Source organism: Narcine bancroftii, chromosome 7 (genome assembly GCF_036971445.1).
Source record: "Narcine bancroftii isolate sNarBan1 chromosome 7, sNarBan1.hap1, whole genome shotgun sequence".
NCBI classification, from domain to species: Eukaryota; Metazoa; Chordata; class Chondrichthyes; order Torpediniformes; family Narcinidae; genus Narcine; species Narcine bancroftii.
Window position 1 is genome coordinate 76,218,337 of NC_091475.1, and position 26,461 is coordinate 76,244,797.

The following is a 26,461-nucleotide window of genomic DNA, read 5'->3' on the forward strand; positions in this document are numbered from 1 at the left end:
GAATCTTATCTCTTATCCCAGCAAAATCAGGATCATGCTTTTGTCCAGCTATTAATTCTTCTCTTGACAACAGCAAAGCTGGATCCTTCGGTTTGTCCTCAATGCTTGCCTCCACTACAGGATCATCACAGACTTTCTCTACCTCTACCTTTTTTCTAGACTTGGCTCTAGTAATGGCACTTGCAGAGTAGATTTCCAAATTCTTTTTGGACTCATAAACCAATGGCTTACTTGTGAGTTTCACCGCAGGTATGACTTTACCCTCTGCTAAATCATTTCCTATCAAAAGAGAAACTCCATCCATCGGCAGACTTGATCTTATCCCTATCGTAACTGGGCCGTTAACTAAGTCTGATTTCATCACTATTCTATGCAAAGGTATAGGCTCTGCTTCACCACCAATGCCTTTAATTAAATTCACATCTCCAGTATCGGTCTCCTCACCAAAATTCAAAACGTTGCTTAATACAAGCGATTGAACTGCTCCAGTATCCTGCAGGATTTTAACTGGCACTTGATTGGATCCTTCTTTAACTGAAATGAAACCTTCAGTCATGAATGGTTTAAAAATATCCTAAACTTTCTCACTCTGAACACAGGCAGTTGGTACCACCCCTTTCTCTTTCTTCCTTTTCAGTACAGGACAATTTGCTATTATGTGCCCTGGCTTCTTACAATAGAGGCAAATAACATTCAAAAATTTTTCCTTCACCCATTTCTCTTCGTCTTTTCCTTTAACCTCACTTCTAGATTTTCTTTCTACTCTACCTGGATTATCAGCAGTATTCCTTTGAAAGGTTTTCCCTGGTGTCCACTTAGACTTGTGGGTTAAAGCATATTCCTCTGCGAATTTAGCCAATTCTTGCCAAGTTTTAATATTTTTCTCTGCCAAGTACACTTGAATATCGTCAGGAACACAATTTTTAATCTCCTCAATCAGAATGATTTCCCTCAATAAATCAACATTATTTTCTACTTTCATTGTGGCACACCACTGATCAAAACACACAACCTTCCTATAAGCAAAATCCAGTTAAGATTGGGTTGCTGCCTTTTTTAAATTCCTGAACTTTTATCTATAAGCCTCTGGGACTAGTTCATAAGATCAGAGTATAGCCTGCTTTACAAATTCATAATCAGCTGCTTGTTGTACAATGAGACATGAGTACCACTGTTGGACTTTCCCTTTAAGAACATTTTGTAGCAGGAGTGACCACTGGTCTGGTGGCCATTTTAAATTTACAGCTACTTTCTCAAAATGCTGAAAATACTGGTCTATTTCAGCTTCCTCAAATGGAGGATCTAACCTCACTTCCCTACTGACCAGAAACCTCTCCTCCTGACCACCATGTGGGTTTTGGGCTTCTTCCTCTCCTTGTGTTATGGTCAGCTTTAATTTAGCTAGTTCTAGCTCATACTTCCATTCTTTCTCTCTCTCCTCCATTTCTGACTGCCTTACTGCTTCCCATTCAGCTTTCCTTTCTTCCTCTCTTTTTTCCTCTAACTCTAATTTTCTCAAAGCCAACTTTACTTCCTCTGAAGTTTTCTCCTTTGGAAACTATTCTAATGCAGCTTCTTCAAATAACCCCTTTCCTACATAGGGCTTAACAATCTTTCAGGCTATTTCCTTTTTTTTCAATCCCAGTTCTTACTTTAAGAAGTTTTAACTTGCCAAAATTGAACAAAATTCAAAGTTGTCTTCTTGTGTTGCTTGCAGAGAGAGGAACAATGGCTTGGTCCGGATCCTTCTGGCTGCCTTCGGAATGTTCATCCTTTTTGAAATTCCAACATTCTAAACTGTCCTCCAGACCAACACTCATGCTCTGGGCCTTCTTCCTCTCCACAGAACCACCCAGTGGTGGTTTATCGTCCAAGTCCAGAAATCTTTAGATCATTTTCTGCACATGCTCAGTCTGTCTCCCACTCTCTCAGCAGTCCACCTTCACCTTGGCTCTCTAAGGCAAACTGTCAGTTTTTATCATAAAACCACACAACATATAGGCCAATACACAACACAGAACTCTGTAACACATGCAATATTCCAAGTGCAGCTCAAGTTTATTTTTAAATCACAAATTTCCCAGTACAGTGAGGAGAGTTATTCTGTGAGCAGACTGACAGTTTCTCTAATATTCATACAGCTGTCTAAAGAGCAAGATTACAAAGTGTAGGATTGCAATGGAAAGAACCATCAATTAAGATCAAGCAAGAGCAGCATGAAAATTCTTTTATGAGGTTCATTTAAGAGCGGATGGCTGGAGTGACAAAACTGACTTTAAGCCTTTTCATGCACACTTTCACCCTCTTAAGCCCTCAGAGGAACAATGGCTTGGTCCGGATCCTTCTGGCTGCCTTCGGAATGTTCATCCTTTTTGAAATTCCAACATTCTAAACTGTCCTCCAGACCAACACTCATGCTCTGGGCCTTCTTCCTCTCCACAGAACCACCCAGTGGTGGTTTATCGTCCAAGTCCAGAAATCTTTAGATCATTTTCTGCACATGCTCAGTCTGTCTCCCACTCTCTCAGCAGTCCACCTTCACCTTGGCTCTCTAAGGCAAACTGTCAGTTTTTATCATAAAACCACACAACATATAGGCCAATACACAACACAGAACTCTGTAACACATGCAATATTCCAAGTGCAGCTCAAGTTTATTTTTAAATCACAAATTTCCCAGTACAGTGAGGAGAGTTATTCTGTGAGCAGACTGACAGTTTCTCTAATATTCATACAGCTGTCTAAAGAGCAAGATTACAAAGTGTAGGATTGCAATGGAAAGAACCATCAATTAAGATCAAGCAAGAGCAGCATGAAAATTCTTTTATGAGGTTCATTTAAGAGCGGATGGCTGGAGTGACAAAACTGACTTTAAGCCTTTTCATGCACACTTTCACCCTCTTAAGCCCTCGCACAATAGGAGGAAGAAGAGAGTGTGCCAGGGTGTGATGGCTCCTTCAGTATATTGGCTGCCTTTTCTAGGCAGCAGGAGATGTAGGAAACTGCCTTCCATAACTTCAAATCTTGAACAGAAAAGCTCCCGTACCACATTGTGATGCATCTAGCAAGTATGCTTCCAACGGTGCACCTGTAGAAGTTGTGGAGAGACAAGGAGGACAAGCCAAACTTGAATAGTGTTGAGAAAATAGTGGAATTGGTCAAACTCCTTGATCATTGCATCAGCATGCTTGGCCCAAGTCAAGTCATTGTTGTTTGTTTCTGAGAAATTGAAGCTCTCTAATCTTTTGACTTCAGCACCATTTTATGTGGACAGGGGTGTGAGACTCTGCCCCTCTCCTGAAATCAATGGCCATCGCCTTCAACTAATTAACATTTCCAGAAATCTTGTTATTTTGGCACCATGTAACTAGATGGTCAACCTTCTTCCAATTTTATATAGCTGCAACGTGATTTCTTAACTTTTATACTCAATACCTTGCTCAAAAAAGAAAATATACCATTTACCTTCTTTACCTCCTTAGCTACTTGCGAGGCTACTTTCAAAAATTTATGGACCTGAACTCTCCAACACCCCCCCCCCCCCAACACTGCACATCAATGTCTTTAAGAGTCCTGCCATTAATATAAAGAATTTCCTTATATTTCATCTTCCAAAGTCTTTGGTAGCCCTCCACACTGTCCACAGCTGCACCAATCTTTGTGTCATCTGCAAACAAACAATAGAGGTTCCAACACTGATCCATGGGCAACACCTCCAGTCAGAGGCCTCCAATTTACCACCATCCTCTGTTCTTTCTGGGCCAGCCAATTCTGAACACAAGTTATGGATATCATGCATTTGTAATATTACCTAAATGGACAATGAAGTGTGCAGATGTTAAGGGGAGAAATGATGTTAAGGGGAGAAATGATGTTAAGGGGAGGAAATTCAAGATAAAAATTCCTATTCTTGACAAATTGATTTTCTCTCTTTATGAATGCAACATTTCAAGAAAGAATTTTCTCTGCTGAACTGAAATTAATCAGTTCATGGAAACAGACTCATTGGTCCATCAAATCTACATCAACCATCAACTCCACACTAAAATGGAAAATGTTATCAGCTCTCAAAAATACCTCCCATCTCCACAGGGATTTTTTTAACATTTAATAAGACACAGGTTGTATAGTTGCATGCAACTCCAATTATGTTCACGAAGTTTGACATCAATTGAATGGCACCAACCACCATTTTATACATTCAATTAACCCAACCATACATAAAATTTGCCATCTTTGAAATATAATTATACTATTGGAGCCATTCAAAATTATTTTTTTAATATTTTATCTATAATTTTTAAATCATATATCAATTATAATATATTCATACAGAAAGTATATAATTGAATAAAAAAACCTCCCAACCTCCCTCATCCTCCCCAATAACACCCACCCTCCTCCCTCTTCTACCCACTAAGAAAGAAGAAAGGAGGCCATCACTTAAGAAACATTCAACTACTTAGCTGTGGAAACAGAGACACCACACTGGAATGGATCGAGAGATTAAATCTTCAAACCAAGAATTTTTAGGTATGGGCTCTATACTTCCACAAAAAAAATGATATTTATCCCTCAAATTATATGTAATTTTTTCTAAAGGAATTCAGGATTTCAGTTCAGTCTGCCATCTTTGCATTCCTCAAACTAAATCAGATTTCCAAGTAATGGCCAAATGTTTTTTTTAGAAATGGCCAAAGCTAAATGTAAACATTCAATTTGATACATAGTCAATCTTAATCCTGTGGCAAACAACTTAATATCCCCAATAAAAACAACATTGATCAAAGAGAAAATCAACTTTTAATACTTTCTTCCAAAATAATTTAACCTGTACCCAAAAAGTCTTAACTTTGGAACAGGTCCAAATCAAATGAAAAAAGTACCTATCTCTTATCCACATCTAAAACACAAATCCAAGGAAATTAAATTAACTATCTTTAACTTTTGAGGGGTTAAATATAATTGATGCAAAAAATTATATTGTACTAATCTATAATCTTACATTTAAAACCTTAGTCACACTATACTTACATAAATTTCTCCAAACATTTTCATCTATCTTCCTGTTTAAGTCAGATACCCATTTTAATCATGATTTCTGAATATTTAATTTAGACATTTTATTTTATAAAAACTAATACATTACAGAAATAAACTTATTTGTTTCTTCTTTAGTAAGTAATAATTCCAAAGTAAATTGTCTAGGTAATTTTAAACTATGACCTAATTTTTCCAATAAAAAGGTTTTTTACTGATAATACCAAAAAAGTATTACTAGAAACTTGAATTTTTTCCTTCATCCAATTAAAAGATACATACTTCTCTGCCTGAAAACAATCTTCAACTTTTAAAATCCCCAATTGATTTCATATCTTCAAAAAATGATTATTGACAGTAAAAGGAAAAAGTTTATTTTGAAATAAAGGAGTTTTTGCTGAAATCTTTCCTTTTCCACCGCTCATAATCAATTTTATTCCATATTTCAATTAAATGTTTCAATATTGATGGGTCTCTACCAATTGACAATTTTGAATTCCATTTATAAATAAATTTTGACATACATTTCTCATCAATTTTATCTAACTCTATACTTGCCCATATTAAAGGTTTATTTCAATCAAACATAGCATTAATAAATTTCAATAGTGCAGCTATAATTCTGAAAATGTGGAAATTGTAAACCACCTAATTCAAATTTCCAAGTTAAAATTCAAAATTCTTAACTTCTTTTCCAAGTGCAGCAGACAAATAGAATCATCAACATTGACAGGTTTCGCTCTGAATCACAACCATCCCGACCTGAAAATACTGATAAAATTTCCTCTTTGGCTCTGAATCCTGAACCATTGTGGAAATAGTTTCACTAGAAAGACTTCAACTGCTCAAGAAGGTGGCTCATTACCATCAATACTAATGGTAATTACAAATGATCAATAAATGGTGGCTGTACCAACAATGGCTAAATTCTAATTTTTTAAATTAAGAGGTAAATATCTGTCATTGACCAATAATGATATATTTGTTCAAGAGAATAAGTTACCTGTTGTACTTTGCTGCTGTTTGATTCCATTGATGATTTTGATCTGGTAGTTAAGGGCTCTTTGGGAAACAGTTCTCATAATATAATCGATAGGTTGAAAGTGATTTAGTTCAATCTGAAACCTGGATCTTAAATGTAAGCAAAGCAAACAATAAAGATCTGAGGCATGAATTGGTTATGGTAGACTGAAACGATATTAAGGGCTAAACAGCATGATTAACATTTACAGAATTAAAACATAGTTTACAAGTAAAAAATGTCTCTTTTAGATAGAAAACACTCATTGTGTGATAACATTGTTTAATGGGTTTATTGTATTGTATATGTTGAACGTTTAATGGGTTTGGAGGGGGTGGGAAGGAGGGAGGGAAGGGAGGGGGAAAGGGGAGAAAATGACACTGTGTATATTCAAGAGGGAAATATTTGTGTGTATGTGGTTAATATGGTTCATCATGTGAAAAATAAAATTCTTATTAAAAAAGATAGAAAACACTACAGAAACTGGTCCAGCTGTGGTTAACAATATAAGTTGAAGATGGTATTAGATCAAAAGAAAAGATTTAATTTTGGTAAAAAGAACAATTTTTTATAATGCAAAGGACATTCATGAAACTGATAAGGAAATATAAAGTAAATGAGAGTAATCTAATGAGAATTGTCAATACAGATCTTAAAATGTTTCTGCAGAGATGTAGAAAGGCTTTTGCAATTTTTATAGTGGTCTCAGAGCTAAAGCAGGAATAATATTGGAGATTAAGAAACTAAAAATTTTATGTTTGTCTTCAAGGAAGGTGTGGAAAGCCTACCAAAATAATGAAGGATTACAGTTCTAGAGTAAATGATGAGCTCAAAAAAAATTACTTGAATAGAGATTACAAATTACTGGGATGTAAAAACACTAATTTTTCATGATCAGAAGACCTACAATATAGGGTTTTGAAGGAGGTGGCAATGGAGATAAGAGAGAGAGAGAGAGAGAATTTAAAAACTGGTTAGCCTGACATCAGTCATTGGGAAAAGACTGGAATCTATTATTAGGGAAGTTTGAAAATTATAATAATTATGATAAAATTGGGCAAGTTCAAAATGGAGAAATGAAAAGAAAATCATTTGGAAATGTTGAAATTATTTAAGCTGGTAACTAGCAGCATAGATAAAAGTGATCTCACCGTTGTGGTAAATTAGAGCTTTCAGGTGAACTTTGATGTTGCCATACAAGAGGTTATAAAAAATATTATAACACACAGCATTGGCATGGTCTGAGGGAGGCTTAATGAATCAAAAACAGAGGGAAGAAATGTGGGTCCAAATATAATAGGTTCATATTTGCTGATGATGCACGGCAAATTATCAGTGCCGGTGGTGAGTAGAATGCATCAGCCTGATTCTTGGGATTATTGTACAAGGAAATATTAAGTAGATGGGCCTATAGTCTCAAGTTCAAAAGAATGAGAGATAACCATATCAAAATTGTTAAAGGGTTTGACAAAGTTGATGTGGAGTTGATGTTTCCTTGGCTGGAATATCTAGAATCAAAGATCATAGTCTCAAAATAAGCAACTTCTATTGAGGTTTTTTTTAAGATCTGCACCTAAGAGAAGTTTCAAGTTTTACTCATTGAGTATATACAGAGATTGAGATTGATTGATATTCAGACATTAATTGAATCAAGGAACATGGGGTTAATGAAGCTGAGCTAAAAGATCAGTGTGACCTTATTGAATGTGTGACATATTATAGATATGTTTTTGGGAGATAAATTGGGGCAGGGTTTTTATCTGATTTAAAATACTGGAGTTCTGCTCATGCAAGACAGGCCAGTGCCAAGAGCCTTTGCAAAAGCTTTGGAGAGTGCGCAAGATATGTCACTAATGGATTGTTGTTTACAAAAAGACAACAGATGAAAGAACTCATCAGAGCCGCAGGCTGTCTGGAGTGTAACTTGCTGTTCTAAGAGGGTCATGTGGTTTTTCAAGCAGAGAGAGAAAAATAGGCTCTCTCTCTGAGAGGGAGGGGCAGAGAGAATTCAGTTCTGCAGTGCTACATTCAGCAGCAGCAGCTGGGATTGGAACAGGACAAGCTGGCAAGCTTGTGGAAAAACCCCATTTGGGTGACAAGTTGTAAGTGCTTAGTTCAGCCTGTTCAAAGCCCTGTGGTTCATGCAAGAGGAGAGGACTGGCTGCCTAATGTTACACTTGAAATAAGGGAAACAAAAAGGAACTCTGTGGGGTCCTGAAAGAAAGAGGCTATCATCTGGAAAACCCTGATGGGGCAAGTTTCTTCGGCAAGATAATGAAGTAGCTGGTTACAAGGAATCAGTTCTGGGTGTTTAGTGAACAACAAATCTCTCTCTCTCTGAAAACCTACCAGAACCTTCCTGAGCAGTAACCATTTATCTTCACCAAAGCCTGGTGAACTTCATAAATGTTAAATTCTGTGCACAGTATGAGAATTGCCTGCAACCAGTGAACTTGGAGGAAATGAGAAGTGAGATGGGACTGTGAATCAAAGAACTTTTCTGAACTTACGTGCACAAGACATGCTTGTGCACTTAGAATTAGAAGGGGGGTTAAGATAGGTTAATTAAGTTAAAGTGTGATCCTGTTTTCATGTTTAAAGATTATTAAAAGCAACCTTTGTTTAAGTAATGTTAAGACTTTGTTTAAGTCTTGATGAATATCTATTGCTGCCGGGATTTGGGGTCCTCTGGGCTCGTAACAAATGGCAGAGAAATATGAAGGACCAAATTATTTCCTCATAATATATCCATTCCACCAGTCACATCCTCAAAGAACTCAAATTCAAAACTAAGCAACTATATGGAATGGAATCCCATCAACCATCCACAACCAGTACTCTGTAGTAGCAGTATGTGCCATCTATATAAAAAAATACTGCAGTTATGCTGGGCTTCTGTGATCCACATTCAACCTCATGATCTCTAATACTTGAAGGACATTTCAACCGGCACAGGTTCCTCTCTATGTTACACTCAATGCTGATTTGGAAAAGCATATCCAGTCGTTCACCCAGTGGGGCGACATTCTGGAGCTCTTTATTGGACAGCCCTGAGTTTTCATCAGCTGGGCAGCAGCATTTCTTGAATGATGCTCACCACCATTTCTTCAAGGGAACTGGAGATGAGAAATAAATGCCCAAAATACAAAGAAAATATTAACTGTAATTGTCCTTTTATTAATCCATGCTCACTCTGGAATCTTATTTCTGGTGTTCATCTGTCATATCCTTCATAATAGATTCCAATACTTTCCCTACTTACTGGTGTTAGAATAACAGCTTTCTTCCTCCCTCCATTCTTAAACATTAAATCACATTTGTCACTCTCCAATCTGCAGGAACCATTTTCAATAACAATTTGAAAAATGACAACAATTGAAATGATCTTTTTCACAACTCTGCACTACACATCAATGGATTCTTGAGATGTATTGCATTTTAATTTCACAACTTCTGGGTAGTATTTTCTCAATCAGTACTAATGTTCCCCAGTTCCTGTTTCTCGCTGGACTTTTGGATCTCTCATACAGGTGTTTTGCATTATCGTTTTAAAGAACCACAAAATATTAATTTCATTTCCTTGTCATCTATAGAAAATCTTAGTTAATTTTTAGGGTTCTTGCTACTACACCCTCCTCCCTTTCTGGATCCTCTTTTTTTTTTGAATATTTTATTTATAGTTTTCAGATTTGAACTCAGTTTACAGCATTGTCAATTATCGATGATTTCAGATCTATACCAATTACAACTTATCCTTACTCATTCTATACAAGTTCCTCTGACGAATCCAAACCTAACATCTCTCGCTTCACCACCACCCCCCACACCCCATTCTCTTGACATCTAACACTTGACACTCAATCAAAGAAAAACACTTACCACAAACGAGTAAATCATATCGGGGAGTTATAGGTCTGGCATAGATCAATGGCCCAGGATCACGTCGATTTTTTCTTTCTCCCTGATTTTTCCAGGCTGGAATGAGATGGACCCTTCTCCCTTCTGCCTTCTCCCCCAGATTTGAGGAGGAATCAGGACAGCCTGGGCTATGAGGCAAAATTGTCCTCTTCACAACCATGCTCCTATATAGTTCAGGTATAGTTGCCAAACTTTTTGGAAAGTGCCATACCTTCCCCTTAAGTTATAGGTAGTTTTCTCAAAGGGAACACAGGCATGCAGTTCCTTGCTCCACTGCACAATACTCAGACAAGAGTCAGACTTCCAGGTAACCACTATGCACTTCCTGGCCATCACCAATACAATCATTACAAATTGAATTTGGAATTTGGACAGCTTCACTTTAAGTCTTATGTCCATAATGCTACCCAACAGGAACAACTCTGGGTCCTGTGGGAACTCCTTACCTATAATTCACCTAGTTCTACCCAGAAGGGCCTCACCTTGGTACATGTCCAGGTCGCGTGCACAAAGTTCCTGTCTCGATGCCATATCTAAAACACTGATCTGATAGTTCCGACTTCAACCTATTTATCTTTTGCGGTGTCAGGTACAGCTGGTGCAAGAAATTGTAATGCACCAGCCTTTGCCTTGCATTGATGACCACAGTCATGCCGGCCCAGGTTGGACCAGCACCACTCATTAATTGTTATTCCCAAGTCCAACTCCCACCTCCATCTTGATTTATGAAGGCCTCATTTAGGTCCTTCCGCTTGGAGCAGAAAGTGCATTGCCGAAATTAATTTCCATGTGTTTCCCCCTTCGAATTATGGTCTCTATTTTACTGCCCTTTAGTAGGACTATAGTTGGACCTAGTTTGTCCTGTAGAAAAGATCTTATCTGAAGGTAGCAGTGGAATGTCTTATTTGATAAATCATACTTCTGCCTAAATTGTTCAAATGACTTTCACTGACCCTGCTCTATGCACCTGATGCCATTTCAACACCAGGTGTCCAGGATCTTGTTATCTACCTTGAAGGGTATTAATCAGTTTGGAGTCAGGGGCATTTTTGGATACAGTCCCATTTTTATTCCTATATTTTGATTAACATTGTTCCAAATACAAATCATTTGTTTTGGTAGAGGGCTGTCTGGTTTTCTAGATAACAATTTGGCATCCCATTTATAAATAAAGTCCTCTGCCACCATCTTGCCCACAAAATGCAGATTGATTTGTGCCCAGGGTGGTACCTCTCACCCCTAAAAAGAGTGAGTATTTCGACTGGGCTGTCCAATAATATTGATTGCATCTGCAATCTACCCAGACTGTAATCCCAGGTCAATTTCTCCATGTAGACCCTGGCTACCTTCCCATTCCATAGTGAGAGCAGGGTGTGGGTTTTTAAAAAACCCTGAGCAATGTCATGGGCAATGTCTGAAAGAGATATTGGAGTCTTGTCAACACATTCATTTTCACACAGCTGACCCTGGCCATCAGTGTTATAGGCATGGACATCCACCTGTTCAGGTCCTCCTCAATTTTTCCCAGCAAGGGAGTGTAATTTAATTTGTACAAATTGCTTAGGTTATTGTCTATTTTGACTCCTACATACTTAATCCTATTTTGTGGCCACTTTAGGTAACTATTCTCTTGACATTGGCTATAGTCTTTCCCAGTAAGTGGCATAATTTCACTCTTGTCCCAATTTATTTTGTACATGGAGAACTCCCCATCGTCTTCCAAAGTAGAGCACAGATTGTACAGCAAGTTTACTGGGTCCGTCAAATATATCAGCGTATCATCAGCAAAGAAGATGAGCTTGTGTTCTTTCTGGCCTATTTAAACCTTTTGATGTCTGGATCCTGGCAAATGGCCTCTGCCAACAGTTCCATAGCCAGTACAAATAGAGCTGAAGATAGTAGGAATCCCTGTCTACTTGATCTTGTGAGTGGGAAGGCTGAAGAAATTCGCAACTGAAGAAAGTCACAACTTTCGCCTGACATAGCGCCCTCATCCAATTAATAAAAGTTGGCCCTAACCCTACTTTTTCCCACCACTTTGAATAAAAAGTCCCACTCTATCGAATGCCTTTTCTGCATCGAGGGCCACAGCAAGACCCCTCTCATTTCTAATTTGTGCCAAATGTATTATTCTTGGTAGTCTACCAACATTTTCTGCCGTCTGAATTTTTTTTGTACAAAGCCCACTTGATCTTTAATTATTTCTGGCAAATGCTTCACCAATCTATTTGCCAGGGCTTTGGCCATTATCTTATTGTCCATGTTTAATAGTGAAATCGGTCTTTAAGAAGACTGCGTTAATGGGTCCTTATCTTTCTTCAAAACTCTCATAATAATTGCTGTTGAAAAAGATTCCAGAGGTTCATGGGTCTTCATTGTCTGATCTATCACCTTCATATAAAGAGGTATCAATAGATCTTTGAACTCCTTGTGAAATCCATCCTCCCCTGGAGACTTGTTAGTTTGCAGCAAATTCAATGCACTCACTATCTCTTCTTCTGTGAAGGGACAGTCGAAAGCTACCTCCCCACCAAATCTAAATTTGGCAACTCTAACTTAGACAGAAACTCACCAATTTTATCTGACCTCTGTACCAATTTTGATTTATATAAACCTTCATAGAATTTCCAGAAGGTGTCATTAATTTCCTTTGGTTTGTAAGAGATCCTGCCATCCCCAGTTTGTATCACATTTATCGCTCTTGAGGCCTGCTCTGCTCTCAACTGCAAGGACCTTGTGGGCTCATTCCCCCAATTCATAGTATTTTAGCTTTGACCATAATATAGCCTTTTCCATGCTGTACATTTGAAGCATGTTATATTTCAGTTTCTTGTTTGTTAAAACCCTATATTGACTCTGAGCCCAACTTTTGAAAGTTCTTTTCTCAGCAAGCAATCTCTTGTTCTAATCCACCCACTTCCCTCTCGTATTCTTTCTTTACTCATTTAGTATATGCTTTGAGGGTGGCCCATAGAGGGAATATTTGGAGTAGAGGTACAGTTGGCCTCAAAACATGTCTATCTGCATTATTATGAAACTACAAAACTCTAGCTTCTTTAACACCAACACATTAAGACACCATCCGTATATTGTCTCCTGCTTATTCAGCATCTCAATCCTAACTACTAGGGGAAAATGGTCTGAGAGAAATCTCACTGTGCACTCAGCCTTCATGATCCTACTCTCTTCATGGGCTGAAGCTAAGGAAAAACATCTATGCTAGATTTGGAGTCATGTTGCCTTGAGTAGAATGAATAATCCCTATCCCTTGGATGCTTCCACCTCCATATCTCTATCAAATTCAGCTCCTTCAAACTGTTAATCATGGCATGTGCTGCCTTGCTTTTGCTATTTTCTTTGGTGACTTGTCCAAAACGGGGTACAGACAAAAATTAAAATCTCCCCCAATTAGAATATTTTGCTTTCCTTCTGCCAATCTCAGGAAGATGTCTTGTGTAAATTTTTCATCGACTATATTAGGGGCATATAAATTCATTAGGGTCCAGGATTCCAAGTATATTTGACAGTGCACCATTATAAATCTACCTACTTTATCTGCAGTCACACCCTGGACTCTCACCGGAACACTCTTTCCAATCAAAATTGCCACCCCCTTGCCTTTGAACCAAACAAGGAGGCTATTACCTGGCCCACCCATCCTATTTTTAACTTTTGACACCAGGTCCACTCCCCTTTTCTTTATGTGTGTCAAGACTTCTTTCCTCTTGACTTTTCCATTCAAGCCATTGACATTGAAACTTGCAAATTTTATGCTCTTAGCATAAAATTCTATTTCTTCTGTACCTCCACTTCCCTAGGTCCCTTCCTCATGCAGCCCTTTGTCTTCAGCCATTCACTCCTGACCACCTAAATCATGCCAGACCCTGGGGAAAAAAGACAAAAACTAAAATAACTAGCCAAAGGAAAATGAAAAAGAACACAAATACAAATTAAGGTAACAAAGTTAGTTAGCCCCAAACAATTCTCCCATCGCAGTTCTCACCCTCTTGGTGACTACATCCTTTCGCTCATCACCACCCCTCCCATTATAATAGGTTGTGTGCCTCGCACCCATCTTCTCCTCCATCTGTTTCCTATGGACTCCCAGAAAAATTACACTTAACACATCATTTCTGAACACAATATTTACATCTTTTCATGCCAATATACTTTACAATACACAATAAATATATACGTCATTGTGAGTTGTTACGGAGTCCAGAAGACCCCAAAAACCAGCAGCAATAGATATGCACCACAACACAGGGTTACTTAAACAAAATTTGTTTTAATTATAATTGAACAAGAAAACAGAATTGAACTTTAACTTATTACTTAACCTACTTACTTAACCTATCTAACCCACCCCCCACCCCAATACTAAGTGCAGGTGTGTGTGTAATGTATATTTAAGATTAGAAAAGTTCTTTGGTTCACAGTCCAATCTCACTAGTTGCAGGCAATTCTTGTACTGTGCAGAGAAGTTATCACCAGGCTTTGGTGTTTAACAGGCAAATGGTTACCACTCAGGAGGCTTCTTGCTGGTTTCAGAGAGAGATTCCTTTTCAAGGACATCCACAACTTATTCCTTCTCAATCAGTCTTGCTGATGAAACTTGCACCCTTCAGAGTTCTCCAGATGATCTTCTTTCTTTCAGGTCACCTTTCGGACTGCCAGCCTTCTCCTTTGACCAGGCAGCTTTCCAAAGTTTGCCAGCTTTGTCCTTCTGGAACTGATTTCTGTGTCTCTCCTCTCTGTTTCCCTCCCTCCCTCTCTGAGAGCAAAATTGTTCTCAATCTGCCTGCAAAAATCACATGTTCTCCCAGGCAAGCTGTATTCTACAACTTTGTTGCTTTCTGCAAAAAAACATTCTGCAAAAGTCCTACAAAGATTCTGCATTTTAAAATGTTTGTGTGCAAGCTACTCTAGCAATTTCTCCCAAACCACCTCTAAACACTCTTTCACAGGGTTAATCCCCATTTTGGCTTTAATTCTTCTTTTTACCCCCAAGCGTAGGTAAATCTTTGGCAAATTGCCAAGGCTTCCCCGGATCAGTAATAAACTTCTCTCCCCCACTAAACCACCTCCCTCCAGTACCACCACTTTCAGGGTGGTTCGGTGTCTCAACATGCAGTCGTAACCTTTCTGTGTATTCAGCCTTTTGGCTGGCTCAAGCACCTTCCTGGGCTTTAGGAGTGCAGCACTAATGTCAGTGTTAAAGAAAACCTTGTTCCTCTCTATTGCCATAGGACACCCCCTTCTTTTTGCACCAGCTGCCACTGCCCCCAATATTTTTTTTTCCCTGTCCTGGTAACATAATAGTTTTACCAGGACAGAATGTGGTTTCTGCCCGAGTCCCAGTTTTGGGAGGAGGATCAGTGTGCTCTATTTCTACCCTCTCCCCTAACGTGCCTTTGCCCAGTACCTTGGGGATCCAGCTTTGGAAATAGCTCACAGGGTTCTGTCCTTCAGTACCCTCTTTTAGCCCACTATTTTAATATTGTGTCTCCTACTGTAATTTTCGAGGGCATCTAACTTCCCCCATACATGGTCCTTTTCCTTCATCAATGTGTCTAATTTATTTCCTACATCATGCATATTGTCTTTGCTTGCCCCCATTCTTTCCTCTACCTCTGACATCCTTCCCATCTGACCCAAGAGAGCATGCTGCATTTTATCCAATTCCCCCATTCCCTATCTCCCATGCTCTTTTATCCATTGCCTGGAAGAGCCTGTCCTCCATGAGGGCCAATGCTTCCATCACATCTTGCAGGGAGGGCTCTGGGCCCCCCTACATGCTTTACTCATTAGTTTTTTTTCTGAGCCTCGTGGCCCTATGGAGCCTTCCTTCATTGCCTCCGTCACTGTCTGTATCCTCATCATGGCCCTCAGTATCGTCATTCCCACTGTTGGTGCTCACTGCTTCTCCTGATCCAGCACCGGACCCACCACTGGAGCTCGTTGCTGCGACCGACCTGATGCCGACTACTCCTTTGTAGCCGGCCATGCTACTTGATCTGATGCTTGTCGCATCGTTGGAGCTGAGGTATGCCACACTATGCAATCCGACGTTAGACTCGACGCCAATTCCTCCTGGCCCAGCCTCATCTCCTTGCTCCCTAGCCTCTCCACCCCACAACTGCTGAACTTGTCAGTGTCACCGCAGACATCACAGATGACACGAGGTCGCCCGACCAGGCGTTCTCATTGCGGTGGGGTGGGGGGGGGGGCAAATTTCTCACTCTCCCTGAGGCTTTCTGCAAAGCTTTCAGCCTCTACTTGCTGGTCTGGAGTAACATCTCTCTTGCTGGACAGGTTGTTCAGTTGGAGTGTCAACTCCTGAAGCCGGCCTCAATGCGGCCCTGCCATTTCCCTCACCACGAGGTACCTCAAGTTGGGTTTACAGTTTCAATGCTGATTCCTCTGCGTTTTTGATTATGAGTTTGCTTTTGTTGGTCATTATTCTGTTCCAGATGTCTTCCCGCGTCCCTTACAGGTATTTTGACAATTTCTTTGAAGTTTTTTTTCTTAGTTTATTTTCTTACAAGCCTGGGAGCTCTAGCATTCCATCGCCTCCTACTCTCCCCACATCATGTGACCTCTCTGGATCCTCTTTTATTGAGCTCTCTAATGATGCCAGTTCTCAGGCTTCCTGCTTTTCCTTTGGTTTAATACCTTCTCAAAGTTTTTCTGTCAGCCATTGAGACACAACATTTCAGCTTGAATTCTGGAAGAAAGTTATTTTTCCAAAAGATGTATGTTTGGCTTTGCAAATCATTTCTTATTATTTTATATTATATATTATTTTATATATTATTTCTTTAAATGCTGGTCATTGTATCCTTGAATGGGTTTCCAATTATACCAAGTTAACATGCTCCTTCATAATTTTATGGTTTTCCATTCCATATCTTACATTAGTCAATTAAATTACATTATCCTCACACATAGTCAGCCAATCATCTTCAGGAAAAGTAAATACTAAGTCACTCTCCCATTTAAGTTTAGATTTCTCCCAATCCGACTTATCCATACCATTTTGTAACAAATTATACATCACTGAAATATAACCCTTTTTCGGTATAGAGGAAATCAAAGGTTCAAATCTCGACAAAGTAGTTAGAGACATCTCTCTACCGTAATTATCTTTTATCAAAGCTCTAAGTTGATAGTACACAAAGAAAGAATTTACAGGTATATCAAATCTTTCTCTCAATTGATTAAAGGAAAGAAATTGTCGCTCTTCAAAACAATGCTGTATTGTCTTTATACCTTTAGAGTCCCAAATCTTTAAATGATTATTAAACATTGAAAAAGGAATATACAATGGAGTTAAAATTGGTAGTTTATCTTTGGACTCTAACACCCTGTTTTTTTTTAAAATCTAAATCTTTAACAAATGTTTCAATATCCACATATCATATTCCTGTAATAAAATCAACTTCCAACAAAATATAAATTCATGTATCTCAACCCTAGAAATACATGCCATCTCCAATTTAGCCCAGCTTGGAGGCTGATCTAAATCCATCAATCTACTAACAAACTTCAACTGGGCCACTTCATAATAGTTTTGAAAATGTGGTAACTGTAGTCCGCCCAAGTCATACTTCCATGTAAGTCTATGTAACGCCACTCGAGCTAGTTTACCTTTTCATAAAAACTCTCACAAATCTTGAAAAAATCCCTTTGAAAGTAAACAAGGTATTGACTGAAATAAATATTGAATTCGAGGAAAAATATTCATTTTAATACCATTAACCCGACCAATCAAAGTTAATGGAAGATCTTTCCACTTAATCAAATCTGCTTTAATCCGTCTTAATATAGACACATAATTTAATTGATATAATTATTGATAATTAACATCTACAAACACACCTAAATATTTAATTTTACATGTCCACCTTAATTTTGTAATAGTTTTAAATTCAGAGTAATCTCCTACTCCAACTGGTAAAATTTCATTTTTATCCCAATTAACTTTATATCCCAATAATTCTCCAAATTTTGAAAACACTCTGGCAATTGTTTAAACGATCGTTCTGGTTCCGTCAAATATATCAACACATCATCCGCAAATAAATAAATTTTATATTCTTCGTTCTTAACCCTCTAATTTGTTCATTTTGTCTAATAGCCTGAGCTAACGGTTCAATAGCTAACGCAAATAAGGCTTGTGACAATGGGCAGTCCTGCCGAGTTGAACGAGTCAATTTAAATGGTAAAGAAATCTGTCCATTTGTCACCACCTTTGCAATTGGGTTCGTATATAAAGCCTTAACCCAACCAATAAAAAAAAGGGCCAAATTTAAATTTCTCTAACACTTTAAATAAAAAATCCCACTCAACCCTATCAAAAGCTTTTTTCTGCATCTAATGCAACCATTAGGTTAGGTTCCTTTCCATATGTGTTGACCAAGGTAATGAATCAAAATATATTGTCTAATGCATTTTAATTCTTAATAAAACCTTTTTGATCAATATGTACCAATTTGGGTAATTAGCTAATACTTTCACTATGACTTTATAATCTACATTTAATAAAGAAATAGGTCTATATGAAGACACTTTTAATGGATCTCTATCTTTTTTGGGATAACTGTTATTAAGGCACTTGAACATGGTTCTGGTAATTTCTGATTTTCAGTAAATTGATTCAACACTTCTCCAAATACATTAGAGAAATCATCATTAAAAAAAGTTTATAAAATTCCACAGGGAATCCATCATCCCCTGGGGACTTTCCATTAGGCATTTCCTGAATAGCTTATTAATTTCAAAATCCATAAATGGAGATTCCAGTACCTGAACATCTTTCCCTTCTAGTACCAGTAACTTTAATTTAGATAAGTAAGAATCAATAGAACCATTATCCTGCTTCCTCTCAGAAGTATATAATTTTTGATAAAATGAATAAAACTGATCATTAATTTCCTGAGGCTTATAAGTAATTATTGAATTCTTCCTAACAGCATTAATAGTCCGAGATGCCTGTTCAGCTTTCAATTGCCAAGCAAGTACCTTATGAGCTCTCTCCCCAACTCATAATAACATTGTTTAGATTGATTAATTAAGCGCTCAAACTGATAAATTTGTAAAGTATTATAACGTAATTTCAACTTCTCTAATGTGGATTTTTTATCTTCTGTTACATCTTTCTGAAAATCTTTCTTGAAGTCAGCAATCTGATTTTCTAACATTAAACTTTCTGCAATATATTGTTTCTTAACTTTCGTAGAATAACTAATAATCTGCCCACTCAAATAAGCTTTTAAAGCATCCCATACTACAAAATGACTATCCACAGAATTACCATTCTCAGTCAAAAATAAAGAAATCTGCTCTTTTACAAAAGTAACAAACCCTGGTTTTTTCAGTAACATTGCGTTAAACCTCAATCTATACGATGGACGTACTAACTCCGCTCTTTCACAGAGAAAACTAATAATGAATGATCTGATATAACTCTACTTTTATATTCAGCTTGTAATATTCTACCTTGTAAATGTGCTGATACTAAAGATAAATCAATTCTAGAAAACAAATCATGTCATGAAGAGTAAAAGGAAAAATCTTTCTCTGTAGGATTAACTTTTTTCCAAATATCTACCAAATTTAAATCTTTCATTAATGCATTTATTTGTATTGCCATCTTTGATTTCCTTATACTCTTTGGATTTCTGTCCACCACCAACTAAAATATTTTAATTAGCTTGAGTTAACAGTAAAAAAACTTCTGAAATAAACCACTCATCATCGACATTAGCTGCATAAAGATTCAGCAAAGTCCAAGATTCAGCAAAAATTTTACAGTTCGCTCTTAAAACTCTGCCAGCGTACACCTCTGAAGATTCCAATTCAAATGATAAGTTTTGATGAATCAAAATCGCTACTCCTCTTGCCTTAGAAATAAAAGAAAAAACATGACCAACCCAATCTCTTTTCAATTTCAAATGTTCTTTGTCAGTCAGATGTGTTTCTTGTAAAAAAAAGCGATGTCAATTTTCATTTTTTTTATATAAGCCTCTCTTTCTCTTAATTGGATTATTTAATCCCTGAACATTAAAAGTTGCAAAATTCAATTTAGACATCTTTTTAAACTACTAATATATTTACACTCTATAAAATAATGCTCCCCCTTATAATTCTTCAAAAAAAAGTCACCCCTCTCAAAAAAAAACACAAAAACATTTTAAAAAACCACCCAGAGGTTGTAAGACCCTAAAAATCTGGGTGTGGTGAACCCACTAGTGGCAGATGACTATCAAAGTTTTCAGTATCATCCACTCCCCCCCCCCAGCCAGATACATATTGATTATGTAATTACGCACAATCATATTCAACCCAATGATTCCAAACCTAACGACTGCTCCGGGTCTTCAATATCAAGAAGACTTTGTGTCAACTCTTCTTTCTTTCCATACTTTCCATTCTTTCCATACCCATTTCCATTTACCTTCCTCTAAGGAGACAATGGTGGAGAACACACATTTCTTCACAGTTTGGGCAAAGCATTAGCGAAAACCAAAGCATCATGATCATCCTCAAAAAAATTGAGATTGAAAGTTTCCATTAAAAACCTTCAAAATTGAAGGATAACGAAAAGCAAACTTGTAGCCCTTTCACCACAAAACATCTTTAGCAGTATTAAATTCTCGTACTCTTCTAATAACCTCTTGGTTCAAGTCGGTATAAAAAAAACACTGTTATTTTGAGTCATTAATGGAGAGTGATTCTGCCATGCTTTCTGTACTGCCATACATAAAATCATTTCTCTGTCTTGGTATTTTAAACAACGAACCAAAATTGCCCTCGGTGTTTGTCCTGGGAGTGGTTTTCTCCTCAAAACTCTATAAGCCCAATCCAATTCCAAGCCTTCAGGAAAAAGCTCCTCAGCACCTCTGGGATCCAATGCTTAAAAAATTTTATAGGATCCGGAACCTTCAATGTCTTCTGGAAGACCGACTATTTTTACATTATTCCTTCGGCTTTGATTTTCCAATGAATCAATCTTCTTCAATGAGTCTCTTTTTTGAATCCCCAATCTACAAAAGAACCTTCCACTTTTTCCATTTTTTCTCAATTATGTTCCACCTGATTTTGACACTCAGAAAAGGCTGTTTCAATTTTCTTAAAATTATCTTGCACAGTATCAACTGATTTTATACATCTGTTCTTTCTTCTTTCTTTGGCTTGGCTTCGCGGACGAAGATTTATGGAGGGGGTAAATGTCCACGTCAGCTGCAGGCTCGTTTGTGGCTGACAAGTCCGATGCGGGACAGGCAGACACAGTTGCAGCGGTTGCAGGGGAAAATTGGTTGGTTGGGGTTGGGTGTTGGGTTTTTCACCCTTAACTACAGTCATTTCCTGTTTCATAGTTGACATGTCATCACACAAAGTATTCATTTTTATTTTCATCTCCATAAATCCTTGAATTGATATTTGTTTTGACATATTGTCCATTTGGCAAGCAATCCATTCCAAAACTGTGAACACTGAATCCATTCCAGATTCCACCACTACTTTTTGAGGTCTACCTTCTTTAACTACAGGTTTCTCCTCCTGGGCAAGTTCCAAATAAGGTAAGTTCCTCTTCTTTCTCAGTCATCGTGAGTCCTTTGACTGAGCGGCTGCAGGTTTGGACACCCAACGTCGGCATCCCGACCTGTGCTCCCCCACAGCCCACATTTTATCCAGCATCTCTCAGACCTGGGATGCCCCACGCAAGCTAGGCAAAGCCGCCGGACATGCAGGAGCGTCCTCCGACACTATGCTGTGCATCCCCGGGCTACCCAGCAAAGTTGTGGCTTCGTGGGTCCCCTTGTCGGTCATGTTGCCCACGCACATGGCTTCACATGTACGCGGGTCGTCAACAGCCGAACTCACCAAGGTGTCGGCGCCATCTTGTGGAGGCAGGATCGGCGCCAAAGTCGGACTCGAACGGGCTGGAGTCCTCTGAGGCTTGGAGGCTCCCAACGACGATTCAGCTATGCAGGTAGGCCTCAGTTCTTCTACACTTTTATATGGAAATTTCTTCTGAAGTTGAGTTTTAGATTTTTTCACATTAGTTGCCATGATAAATCACTGTTATTTAAACAACTGTAAATATTATTTTTAACCACTGTTATGCTTTTAAAAACTGTGTATTTAGTAATCCAACTGGGGAAAGGTGAAATACACATCTTTATTCTACGCCATCTTGTCACACCCTCCCACCAATGTATCTCACCTCCTTCTTCAAGTGAGTTGTCAATTGCTGATCATCGTGCAATCTTTGATGTAGTTTTCAGATCTTTTTCTTGTAGTAACAAGAATTTGCCTTCTGATTTTTTTTGTAAATGAGGACAAGTTTTCTATCTCATTCTGGAGTGAAAATGCCCAAACAATTACCATTGTTGGAGAATGCTTCCAAAAGATGCTTTAACATTTGAACAGTGTGAATTTTAAAAGTTCCAATATACATGTTGTTAGTTGGTTAATAATAAAAAAACAGAAACATTTCAGATCCTATCACTTACATCATTTTTCTGAATACCCAAGGTTGATTTAAACTCTTTCCATGCGGAGGAAATGAGGTGGTCAATTAAAATGCCAATTATAATTTACTTCCTTCAAGGGATTTTTGTTCAAACATGATCCTTTGACCAGTCAAGAAGGATATTTTTAAATGCTATACCATCAAGCCCTTGTGATTTGCATGGAGCATCCGTCAAGGTTTTCTCAGTAGGTTGACCTTCTACCAAGCACTGTCCTTACACTTTTCTTTCACTTGTAGATTCTTGCCATCAGAAATCTTCTCTTAGATCAAGTTGTGGGATCATACCTGTGGCTAGAGAGAATTCAAAATCTCCGTCAGGGCCCAAAGAAGTCTCCTCCCTTGCCTCTTTCAATAATCCTGGATAGATCCATCAAACTCTTATTGTTCTTCAATAGACCTATCAGGTAAATTGAAGAACATTAAAGTGAACTTCACTTGTGAATCTGTAGGGGACATTTATTGTATCCTGATGGGGCCTCCTCAACATCAGGAGACAATGCAGACAGGGAGACTGTTTTGTTTAGCACCTTTGATCTATCTGCTGCAACAGCAAACACCTCCTAGTAGCCAACCACTTTAATTTCACACATCATTGTCACACTGACATGCCTATTCATGGCAAGTTGAGCCCATCTGCAAATTGGAGGAACAACACCTTGTTTTCCGACTTTGCAGCCTCCAATCAGACAGCATCAGTATCAACTTCTCCAATTTTAGTTAATGCCGATCCTCCCCGCCCTCTATTTTCTCCTCATTCTTCTATTTCCCTTCCTCCAGCTCGTAACCCCCCTCCCTTCCATCAGAGAACCATCTTTCTTAGCTTTCTTCTCCCTATATCTCTTCTCAGATTTTTCTCTCCTACCCTATTACTTCTTACCAGTTATCCTGTATTTCCACCTTTCTCCTCCACCCCCATCCCCTTCACCTTCTTATTCAGATATCTGCCTTATATTTAGTACTCCTGATGATGGCTCAGGGACAAAAGGTCAATTGCCTTTTACTTTCTATAGATGCTGTGTAACCTGCTGAGATTCTCCAGCACTTATGTGTACTGCAGTACACCCTACATTTTCAGATTCTCTTGTTTACCCCTTTTTATTAACCTTAATGTTCTGCAATATATCCAAAAATTCCTTATTGATGTCAAGGTTCAGCTTTTTTTCTGTCAAGTAATAATGCATTTAAAATGTATTATACGTTATCTACTTTTACCTTTATTTGCTGGAAAGCAAATAGTTGCCGTGAGCAATGCCCAGTGCCCCTAATGAAAGAGAAAGGGAAGCTCTCGGTGTCTGTGGATTTGCCTCCAGCCCACCCACAGTTTCTACCAGTGCCAACCTGAGATCTACATCCAAAATGATCAGGAAGCCTTCAGTGCAAGACTTTTTGGGAGCCCTTTTACCCTCAACGTCCTCTCGAATCCTACTTCTGATATCTGGTTCTCATGGCCTCCAGGAGCCAGCAACCCTGGTGCGAGTCCTTCAACCTCAAGTTGCCAACAACCCGCATCTTGTGTTGGTCCTTCAATTGCTGAGCCCCTCACTGTTTCATTGCCATAGTTACCTATCTGGTTACATCCCAGGCTACTTCTAAATGGTGGTGGGGGATTCACTCTGTTTCAGGTGCCCTGTGTGGGTTCGCTCCTCCCTTGAAGTCCACAACCCACCATGGTACTCTACCCAACACAAGGAGCCATCATCTTAGGCACAGACCTCCATGGTGGCAGGATTGAAATAAACACTGTTGGCCTCTCTAATAGGTTATTTAAAGCCTGTATGAAGCCAAAGAATCATGGCCAGGAAGTAGGACTCTGTGGAGCAGCTATCTCTGTTCCCTACTCTCCCAAGTCCAAACAAGCAACAGTGCTGCAGGAGCTCCAGAATATTACAATACACTTAATTGTTCTCACTATCCTCCAGGTCCTCACCTTGTTGAATACTGATGCAAAAAACTCATTAAATTTTAGATTAAATTTAGACATACTGCACGGTAACAGGCCTTTACGGCCCATGAGCCCGCGTCGCCTAATTTTATAGATATATATATAAATATGCCCCAACTATGATGATGAAAAATTTATACAGGATATTTTCCTATGATTGGCAGAGTGGAATAAAAATATTTTCATGGGGTGACTTTAATCCTGTGCTGGATAAATCCACAAAATGAATAATTAAGACCAGAGCGGCCAAAGCCACCAATGACTGCATGAGGGAGCTCAATTTGATACATGCATGGCAGAAAAAGCATCCAAGAGAGAGGGATTACTTGTTTTACTCGAAGCAACATGAGTCCTCCTCTAGAATAGATTTTTTTCTGGTTTCAGCCCATTTGGAGGGTAGAGAAAGGCTTCTCTCTGACCATTCCCCCTTGGCTTTGTCTATAGATATGCAAGATAAGCAAGGCACAGCATACAGGTGGTGTCTTAACACTTTGATGTTGGCCAGAGTTTTGTAGTTTTATAAGAACTCAAGGAGCCCAATTCTGTGAGGACAACTGCCCCTCTACTCCAGATAAATTTCATCAATAGGACACCCTGAAGGTGTACTTGAGGGGCCAGATAATTGGGTATATAAAGACAGTCAAGAAAAATTATTTGAGGGAAGTGAAGGAACTGGGAAAAGACATTATCCAATTAGAGAAGGATTTCCAAGAATCAGGCTTGAAGGACCATTATAGAGCTCTCACAAACAAGAAATTGGAAGATAATATGCTTCAGATGTATAGTATGGAGAAGGCCAATATGAGGTTGAGACAGAAGTATTATGAGTTGGTGGAAGAGAGCTCACAAGGTCCTCGCTTGGCATTTGAGAGAAGAACAAGCCTCGAGAACAATTAACGCAAGACAAACTGGGAATGGCCAGGTCTCGTATAAACCAAAGGAAATTAATGAGACCTTCAGGGAATTCTACGAAGGATTGTATAAATCAGAATTGACTGGGAATCCCAATCAAATGGACATGTTCCTGACCAGATTAGATCTCCCACACCTGAATCCAGAGGAACAGGCAGGATTTGATCTTCCTTTTACAGAGGAAGAGCTGAGTAAAGCATTGAGTGAGCTACAAGCAGGCAAGTCTCTGGGGGAGGATGGATTCCTGTCCGAGTTTTGTCAAGAATTTAAGGACATTAATGCCTCTGAATATGGAGGTAATAGACCAGGCTAGGGAAACACGGTCCCTCTCAGAATCTTTCACAATGGCGATTATTATGACGAATTTGAAGAAGGGTAAAGATCATTCATGCCCTCTTCTTATAGGCCAATTTTCCTTCTGAATACTGATTACAAGATCCTAGCCAAAGCCCTGGCAAACAGATTGGTGTTGCATTTGTCAAAATTGATAAACAAAGACCTGGCAGGTTTTGTGCAGGAGAGGCAAGCAGTGGACAATATTGGCAGACTGCTGAGTGTCATGCATCTGGCACAATCTAGAAATGAGAAGAGATTGGTCATTTTCTTGGAGGCAGAGAAAGCTTTTGACAGACTGGAGTGGGAATTTTTATTTAAGGTGCTGGAGAAGGCGGGGTTGGGACCAACTTTTCAAAATTGGATCAGGACTCTATACCATGCACCCAAGGCGAAAGTAGTAACTAATGGGCAGGTCACTTCAGCCTTCCCACTTACCAGATCTAGTAGACAAGGGTTTCCGGTGTCACCAGCTCACTTTGTGCTGGAAATGGAACCTCTGGCGGAGGCCGTTCATCCAGATCCAGACACTAAAGGTTATAGAGTAGGCCAGGAGGAGCACAAAATTAACTTATTCGCTGATGACATACTGATATATCTGACAAACCCTGCGAATTCTCTGCCTCGACTGCACGTGGTACTAGAGGACTATGGGAAGCTTTCTGGGTTCAAGATCAATTGGAAAAAGAGCAAGGTGATGCCACTCACCGAGGGTAATTATAGTCAATTTAAAGAAAATAATCATTTAAAGTGG

General features: G+C 38.7%; 1 protein-coding gene and 1 long non-coding RNA gene across 13 annotated transcripts in view; one reads left to right on the forward strand and one right to left on the reverse strand.

Moving 5' to 3' along the window:
• Positions 1–26,461, reverse strand: part of LOC138739018 (cilium assembly protein DZIP1L-like) — a 205,379-nt gene that overhangs the window by 137,577 nt on the left and 41,341 nt on the right. For 2 of the 12 annotated variants that reach the window (XM_069890361.1, XM_069890356.1), the window contains 3 exons: positions 22,659–22,811; positions 13,784–13,863; positions 6,044–6,171 (listed from right to left, as the gene is read on the reverse strand). In XM_069890361.1, coding sequence (XP_069746462.1) covers positions 6,044–6,122 — 79 coding nt within the window. In that variant the 5' untranslated portion in view covers positions 6,123–6,171; positions 13,784–13,863; positions 22,659–22,811. Of the gene's footprint in view, positions 1–6,043; positions 6,172–9,940; positions 10,015–13,783; positions 13,864–22,211; positions 22,346–22,658; positions 22,812–26,461 lie in introns of those variants that run through there. The other 10 variants (XM_069890367.1, XM_069890366.1, XM_069890363.1 and 7 more) reach the window with 9 other exon arrangements.
• The window catches only part of LOC138739020 (uncharacterized), a 78,936-nt gene that overhangs the window by 15,160 nt on the left and 37,315 nt on the right, over positions 1–26,461 (forward strand). The gene's annotated exons all lie outside the window — the stretch shown is intronic.